Source organism: Oncorhynchus mykiss, chromosome 5 (genome assembly GCF_013265735.2).
Source record: "Oncorhynchus mykiss isolate Arlee chromosome 5, USDA_OmykA_1.1, whole genome shotgun sequence".
Classification (NCBI taxonomy): Eukaryota; Metazoa; Chordata; class Actinopteri; order Salmoniformes; family Salmonidae; genus Oncorhynchus; species Oncorhynchus mykiss.
In genome coordinates, this window is record NC_048569.1 from 17926380 (window position 1) to 17935093 (window position 8714).

At 46.1% G+C, this 8714-nt stretch overlaps 1 protein-coding gene across 1 annotated transcript in view; it reads left to right on the forward strand.

Moving 5' to 3' along the window:
• tmem174 (transmembrane protein 174) overlaps positions 1 to 3785 on the forward strand; it is a 29672-nt gene extending 25887 nt beyond the window's left edge. Inside the window, exon 3 of the mRNA XM_036976541.1 lies at positions 3676 to 3785. Within this exon, the coding sequence (XP_036832436.1) occupies positions 3676 to 3785 (110 nt within the window). The remainder of the gene's footprint in view (positions 1 to 3675) is intronic.
• The last annotated feature ends 4929 nt before the right edge of the window (positions 3786 to 8714 follow it).

The following is an 8714-nucleotide window of genomic DNA, read 5'->3' on the forward strand; positions in this document are numbered from 1 at the left end:
CCTCACAAGCACCACCACCCACACCACAGCCTCCGACCCTCAACCTCCAACTCCATCAACACAGGTCTGGCTCCTGACATTGTATTACACAAGGATTACACCAGTAACAAGATGGTTGTGGTCTCTAAATCCACGTCATTGTGTCACGATCGTCGTATTGTGTAGACCAAAGCGCAGCGTGGTGTGAATGCATGATTTTAATGAAAGACGAAAAAACACGAAGTTAACTAACTAACTAACTAACGAACTAACTAACTAACTAACTAACTAACTAACTAACTAACTAACTAACTAACTAACTAACTAACTAACTAACTAACTAACTAACTAACTAACTAACTAACTAACTAACTAACTAACTAACTAACTAACTAACTAACTAACTAACTAACTAACTAACTAACTAACCACTGTGCTAACATGCAACATAACATAGACAATAACCCACGAACCCAAACTGGAAAATGGCAACCTAAATAGGTTCCCCAATCAGAGACAACGATAAACAGCTGCCTCTGATTGGGAACCAATCCAGGCCACCATAGACTTACAATATGCCTAGACTAGACACACACACCTAGACATCACCCTAGATGAGACAGAAACACACATACCACCCTCGTCACACCCTGACCTAACCAAAATATATAAAGAAAACAAAGAATACTCAGGTCCGGGCGTGACACATTGTCAATGTGTTTTTACAAGAAACAACGAGAGTCACCCAACATTAATCCAGTAGATGCCTGAAGGCAGTTCTTCTATGGCTGTTTTATACAGCCATGTTGTAATGGACTCACGGATCTGAAGGAGACCTTTCTGCTGTATATATGTTTATTTAGCTGTGGGATTGCAATTTTGGGATATTGCAGAGTAATTCTAGAATAACTCAAATGTGATGCCATATGAACATAACTTTGTTGGACGCCGCTAAAGACCAAACAGTCTGGTTAACCAGAGAAACACAATGGAACAGACGAGTCAGGCAAACATCTGTCATGAATGACTTCCTGTATTGGTCAGCACATTTTTTACATGGATTTTGCACTTGGTTTGCAAAATAACACACAAAAGAATCATAAAAGAAGTATGTATTCATGTTTCGTTTCTGTTGTTGAGGGAGCCTGCATTGTGTGATAGGGGCTTGACATGGGAGAATTGGCTTGACATTGTGAACTAGTGTGAACCAATTTGAGCTGAAATGAACCGAAATGGTATTACAAAGTGTTTTTTTTATGAAGACTTGCTGGCCCTCCACACAGCTCTACTAACCACATCCTTAATTCATGTACATATTGGGTAAGGAAAGTGCGATTATGGGCAGACTTCTGACTTCATACGTCTACTCGTGATATTATGGACGAGACAGTATCACTGGTTAGATGGGTAGTGGGGGAATGTTCTTCAGCAGAGCAGAGAAATAAAAGAATGAAAAATAAGTAATTGAGTTACACCGTGGGCCTTGTGTATAATCTCAGGATCACCCATCCATAACACGTGTTGGACAAACTCAAGATCTTGTGATGGGGTGTAATATCTAGCAGATGGGCCAGGTCTGCAGGGGAGAGGAGGGGAGAGGGCGAGGGAGGGCAGATTTGTGTGTGCCCTACGGGCCCTGATCAAAAGTAGTGCTCTATATAGGGAATAGGGTGCCAATTGGGTTGCAGGCCCCAGAATGGGGTCCTCTATGGTGCTTCTGGCTGGTCAACAGGCCCTTCCTCTGGCCCATTAACCACCTGGGCCTGGTGTGTTTTGTCAGCTTTGCTCCTCAAGGCTTAGGTTTCATTTAGCTTCCTTTGTTCTTTGAAATCAGGCACACACGTTTGTGAGCTCACACACACATACCCACAATGCTTCTCTCACAAACAACCACACACATAATAGGCTACTCACCAGTTTCCCTTTCGCTCCAGCTCTCTCTGTCCCTGCCTTTCACTCCAGCTCTCTCTGTCCCTGCCTTTCACTCCAGCTCTCTCTGTCCCTGCCGTTCGCTCCAGCTCTCTCTGTCCCTGCCGTTCGCTCCAGCTCTCTCTGTCCCTGCCGTTCGCTCCAGCTCTCTCTGTCCCTGCCGTTCACTCCAGCTCTCTCTGTCCCTGCCGTTCACTCCAGCTCTCTCTGTCCCTGCCTTTCACTCCAGCTCTCTCTGTCCCTGCCGTTCGCTCCAGCTCTCTCTGTCCCTGCCGTTCGCTCCAGCTCTCTCTGTCCCTGCCGTTCACTCCAGCTCTCTCTGTCCCTGCCGTTCGCTCCAGCTCTCTCTGTCCCTGCCTTTCACTCCAGCTCTCTCTGTCCCTGCCGTTCACTCCAGCTCTCTCTGTCCCTGCCTTTCACTCCAGCTCTCTCTGTCCCTGCCTTTCACTCCAGCTCTCTCTCTCCCTGCGTTGGAAACAGACAAATCTAGAATTAATAGGTGCTCTAAATTGTCTCCCACACACACCATTCATATCCATACACATTTTATTTTCCCCAATGAAACTCACCGCTAAGACATTTAACATGAAGTAGAGCTTGCAGTGGCTAAAGCAGAGAATCTGAGAAGTCAACTGTGTCCCTTCAGAACTACCCACAGTGACCAGAGAGTCAATCTCTATCAGAGCCCACTTGTAAAACAAGGGGCCATCGTCCACCGTCCTGTAACATAAATGACTGAATAATCTTGACATAAGGGATGCATCTCATTAGTCTAAAAGTCTAAAGCAACTACCTTTCCTCTTTTCAATTTCATTAGTCCATTCTTCATTCAAAATAACTGGAATAGTGAAAGCATATTCACAAAAGGCACCCGCTATATTGTATATTCAGCTAAGTGCAGAGTGCCGACAGTATAACCAGGATGGGAAACAGCCATCCTGAGCCAGGGAAACAGCCAACCCTAACCAGGGAAACAGCCATCCTGAGCCAGGGAAACAGCCATCCTGAACCAGGGAAACAGCCATCCTGAACCAGGGAAACAGCCATCCTGAGCCAGGGACACAGCCATCCTGAGCCAGGGAAACAAGGGAAACACCCATCCTGAGCCAGGGAAACAGCCATCCTGAGCCAGGGAAACAGCCATCCTGAGCCAGGGAAACAGCCGTTTCGACTTCCGCCGAGGTCAGTCCCTCTCCTTGTACGGGCGGCGTTCGGCGGTCGACGTCACTGGTCTTCTGGCCATCGCCAGGGAAACTGTCACGACTTCCGCCGAGGTCGGTCCCTCTCCTTGTACGGGCGGCGTTCGGCGGTCGACTTCACCGGTCTTCTCGCCATCGCTGATCCATCTTTCATTTTCCATTGGTTTTGTCTTTATTTTCTACACAACTGGTTTTCATTATCCAATTACATGTTCATGTATTTAACCCTCTGTTTCCCCACTGTTTGTTGTGCGTGAATATTTCTATGTTCAGTTCGGTTTATGATGGCTGTGTTCACCCGTGCGTTATATTTACCGTTGATATTTTGGTCAAGTGTATTTGTTTACCTTGTGCCTTTAGTTTTTGATTAAAGTACGTTGCTCACTCATTTTTCTCTCCTGCGCCTGACTTCATGCACCAGCTACACTCACCTTGTGACAGAATCACGCACCCAAACCATATGGGGTCAGCAGGAGCAGACAACTCCGGATTAGGGGTCGAGGAGCGCGTCCAGCAGCATGCGGCCATGTTACAACATCTCGGCGTCACCATGTATCGCGTCCTGCAGAATCTGGACCGCGGGGAGAGAAGAGGAGTTCCTCCAGTGCCTCCACCATCACCAACAAGGACACCACTACTTCACCCCTCCTTCACCCGGTCCCAGTGGGATTCAGCTGATGGGACTGATGATGGGACTGCTGCGGGATGTCAGGGGTTCCTACTCCAGCTGGAGCTCTACCTAGCAACCGTCCACCCGGCTCCTTGGGGCCATGAGAGTGTGTCCGTCCTCGTCTCCTGTCTCTCAGGGAAAGCCCTGGAGTGGGCCAACGCCTTATGGGAGGAAGGAGGAAATCAATTCGAAGATTTCACCCGCTTCCGGGCAGATTTCGACCACCCGCCTAAGGGTAGAGCGGCGGGTGAACGGCTCGTCCAACTTAGGCAGGGGACGAGGAGCGCACAGGAGTTCTCTCTGGACATTTGGACCCTGGCCACCAGCGCTGGATGGAACGACAGGGCCCTGATCGATCACTACCGTTGTAGTTTGAGCGAGGACGTCCGACAAGAGTTGGCCTGCAGGGACACTACTCTCACCTTTGACCAGCTGGTGGACATGTCCATCCGGTTGGATAACCTGCTGGCTACACGCGGACGTCCAGATCAGGGTCTGTCGATTTCATCCCCCAGCACCACAGCTCCTACGCCCATGGATCTGGGAGGTGCTGCACTTAGGGCGATTGGAGGAGGGGCCGGTCCATGCACCATCTGTGGCCGCAGGGGGCACACTGCTGGTCGGTGCAGGAGAGGTTCCTCTGGGAGTCAAGGCAGCAGGCAGGGCACTCTTGTGTCAGCCCAGGTGAGTCGGCACCAGGCTCACCCAGAGCCCTCTGTTGCACATATGTTTGTGTATATTAATTTTCCTGAGTTTTCCCCGCATTCCCAGCATAAGGCGCTCGTAGATTCAGGCACAGCTGGGAACTTTATTGACAGATCGGATGGCAAGCCCATAGTTTAGGGATCCCTACTGTTCCAGTGGGTATGCCCTTCCCAGTTCACTCCCTAGATAGTCGACCATTGGGGTCTGGGCTAATTAGGGAGGCCACCGCTCCACTGGGCAGAAGAAGAAGGATGGAGATCTGCGCCAGTGTATTGACTATCGAGGCATCAACCAGATCACGGTGAGGTACAGTTACCCCCTACCTCTCATAGCCAGTGCGATTGAGTCAATGCACGGGGCGCGCTTCTTCACAAAATTGGATTTCAGGAGCTCTTACAAACTGGTGCGTATCCGGGAGGGGGACGAGTGGAAGACGGCATTTAGTACCACCGCAGAGCACTATGAGTACCTCGTCATGCCGTACGGGTTGATGAATGCTCCATCACTCTTCCAGGCCTTTGTAGATGAGATTTTCCGGGACCTGCACGGGCAGGGTGTAGTGGTGTATATCGAAGAAATTCGGATATACTCCACTACACGCGCCGAGCATGTGTCCCTGGTGCGCAGGGTGCTTGGTCGACTGTTGGAGCATGACCTGTACGTCAAGGCTAAGAAATGTCTGTTTTTCCAACAGTCCGTCTCCTTCCTAGGGTACCGCATTTCCACTTCAGGGGTGGAGATGGAGAGTGACCGCATTTCAGCCGTGCGTAATTGGCCGACTCCCACCACGGTAAAGGAAGTGCAACGGTTTCTAGGGTTTGCCAACTACTACCAGAGATTTATCCGGGGCTTTGGTCAGGTAGCAGCTTCCTCACTGCTGAAGGGTGCGTTTGCAGTGGTCAGCAGAGGTGGACAGGGCAGTGGTCAGCTGAGGGGTCTGTTTACTTCGGCTCCCGTGTTGGCTCATCCGGATCCCTCTTTGGCGTTCATGGTGGAGGTGGACTCGTCCGAGGCTGGGATAGGAGCTGTGCTCTCTCAGCGCTCAGATACGCCATCAAAGCTCCGCCTCTGTGCCTTCTTTTCGAAGAAGCTCAGCCCAGCGGAGCGAAACTATGACGGACCAGGTCTGGCTCTCAACCCGAAACCTGCCCCTCCGCCTGCCCTGCCGGACGCTGGGCCCGCGGTTTGTGGGACCATTCAAAGTCCTGGGGAGACGAGGTATGTTACAGGTTACAGATTCCCCCCGATTATCGTATTAACCCCTCGTTCCATGTGTCTTTCCTCAGGCCGGTGGTGGCTGGTCCACTCCAGGAGTCTGAGGTGCAGAGGAAACAGCCATCCTGAGCCAGGGAAGGAGCCGTTCTGAGCCAGGGAAACAGCCAAAGTCAACTTGTAAAAAAGAATCCCAGGACGGAGGCTTAATCCAAACAGTATGGACGCATGGGTGAATATGCCACACTCAGGCTAGCAATGCATCATTCAAGGATGACAATATAAATTAACCTGTCAGCAAGTGTAAGGCTCAATTTTCTGTCGGTTTTCTGCTGCTTTTTCATTTTTCATGTGCTAAAGAAACCTTTAAAGAAACATGTCCTTTTAATTAAGGGACATTCTTTGAAGTGCAGTGTTTCTTGTGGATGGCTACAGTAGTAGCAGTAGCAGTAGTAGTAGTAGTAGCAGTAGTAGTAGTAGTAGCAGTAGTAGTAGTAGTAGCAGTAGTAGTAGTAGCAGTAGCAGTAGTAACAGCAGTAGTAGCAGTAATAGTAGCAGTAGACGTAGTAGTAGCAGTAATAACAGTAGTAACAGTAGTAGTAGCAGCAGTAGTAGTAGTAGCAGTAATAGTAGCAGTAGCAGCAGCAGTAGCAGTAGTAGTAGTAGTTGTAGTAGTAACAGTAGTAGTAGCAGTAGTAACAGTAGTAGTAGGAGTAGTAGCAGTAGTAGCAGTAGTAATAGTAGCAGTAGTAGTAGTAGCAAAAGTAGTAGTAACAGTAGTAGTAGTAGTAGTAGCAGCAGTAGTGACAGTTGTAGTAGTAACACTGGGAGTAACAGTAGTAGTAACAGTAGTAGTAGCAGTAGTAGCAAAAGTAATAGCAACAGCAGTAGCAGCAGCAGTAGTAGCAGTAATAGTAACAGTAGTAGCAGTAGTAGTAACAGTAGCAGCAGTAGTAGTAGCAGTAATAGTAACAGTAGTAGTAGCAGTAGCAAACGTAATAGCAACAGCAGTAGCAGCAGTAGTAGTAGCAGTAGTAGTAACAGTAGTAGTAGCAGTAGTAACAGTAGTAGTAGCAGTAGTAGCAGTAATACTAATAGTAGCAGTGGTAGTAGTAGCAGTATCAGTAGCAGTAGTAATAGTAGTAGTAGTATCAGTAGTAGTAGTAACAGTAGTAGTAACAGTAGTAGTAGTAGTAGTAACGGTAGTAGTAGCAGTAGTAGCAAAAGTAGTAATAACAGTAGTAGTAGCAGTAGTATTAGCAGTAGTAGTAACAGTAGTAGTAGTGGTAGTAGTAGCAGTACTAGTAGTAGCAAAAGTAGTAGTAACAGTAGTAGTAGTATTAGTAGTACTAACAGTGGTAACAACAGTAGTAGTAGCAAAAGTAGTAGCAAAAGTAGTAGTAACAGTAGTAGTAACAGTAGTAGTAGCAGTAACAAAAGTAGTAGTAACAATAGTAGTAGCAGTAGTAGTAGTAGTAGTAACAGTAGTAGTAGCAGTAGTAGCAGAAGTAGTAGTAACAGTAGTAGTAGCAGAAGCAGTAGCAGTAATACTAATAGTAGCAGTGGTAGTAGTAGCAGTAGTAGTAACAGTAGTAGTAACGGTAGTAGTAGCAGTAGTAGCAAAAGTAGTAATAACTGTAGTAGTAGCAGTAGTATTGGCATGTGTTGGAGCAGTAGTAGTATCAGTAGTAGTAGTGGTAGTAGTAGCAGTACTAGTAGTAGTTGTAGTAGCAAAAGTAGTAGTAACAGTAGTAGTAGTATTAGTAGTACTAACAGTGGTAACAACAGTAGTAGTAGCAAAAGTAGTAGCAAAAGTAGTAGTAACAGTAGTAGTAACACTAGTAGTAGAAGTAGTTGTAGTAGCAGTAATAGTAGTAGTAGCAGTAGTAGTAGCAAAAGTACTAGTAGTAACAGTAGTAGTAGCAGTAGTAGCAGTACTAGTAGTAACAGGAGTAGTAGTAGTAGTAGTAGTAGTAACAGTAGTAGTAACAGTAGCAGTAGTAGTACTAGTAGTAACAGTGGCAATAGTAGTAGTAGCAGTAGCAGTAGTAGTAGTAGAAGCATCAAAAGTAGTAGTAACACTAGCAGTAACAGTAGTAGCAGTAGCAGTAGCAGTAGTAGTAATAGTAGTAGTAGTGGTAACAGTAGCAGTAGTAGTAGTCGTAGTAGCAAAGGTTGTAGTAACAGTAGTAGTAGCAGTAGCAGCAGTAGTAGTATTAGTAGTGGTAGCAGTACTCTTAGTAACAGTAGCAGTAGTAGCAGTAGCAGTAGCAGTAGTAGTAGTAGTAGTAGTAGTAGCAAAAGTAGTAGTAACAATAGTAGTAACAGTAGTGGTTGTAGTAGTAGCAGTTGCAGTAGTAGTAGTAATATTAGTAGTAGTATCAGTACTAGTAGTAACAGTAGCATTAGTACTAGTAGTAACAGTAGCAGTAGCAGTAGTAGTAGTAGTAAAAGTAGCAGTAGTAGTAGTAGTAGTAAAAGTAGTAGTAGTAACAGTAGTAGTAACAGTAGTAGTAGTAACAGTAGCAGTAGCAGCAGTAGTAGTAGTAGTAGCAGTACTAGTAGCAGTAATAGTAGTATCAGTAGTAGTAGTAGTATCAATAGTAGTAGTAGCAGTAGTAGTAATAGCAGTAGCAGTAGTAGTAACAGTACCAGCAGTAGTAGTAGTAGTAGCAGTAGCAGTAGCAGCAGTAGTAGTAGTAAAAGTAGTAGTAGTAACAGTAGTAATAACAGTACTAGTAACAGTAGTAGTAGTAGCAGTAGTAGTAGCAGTAGTAGTAGTAGCAGTAGTAGTAGTAGTAGTAGTAGCAAAAGTAGTAGTAACAATAGTAGTAACAGTAGTGGTTGTAGTAGTAGCAGTTGCAGTAGTAGTAGTAATATTAGTAGTAGTATCAGTACTAGTAGTAACAGTAGCATTAGTACTAGTAGTAACAGTAGCAGTAGCAGTAGTAGTAGTAGTAAAAGTAGTAGTAGTAACAGTAGTAATAACAGTACTAGTAACAGTAGTAGTAGTAGTAGTA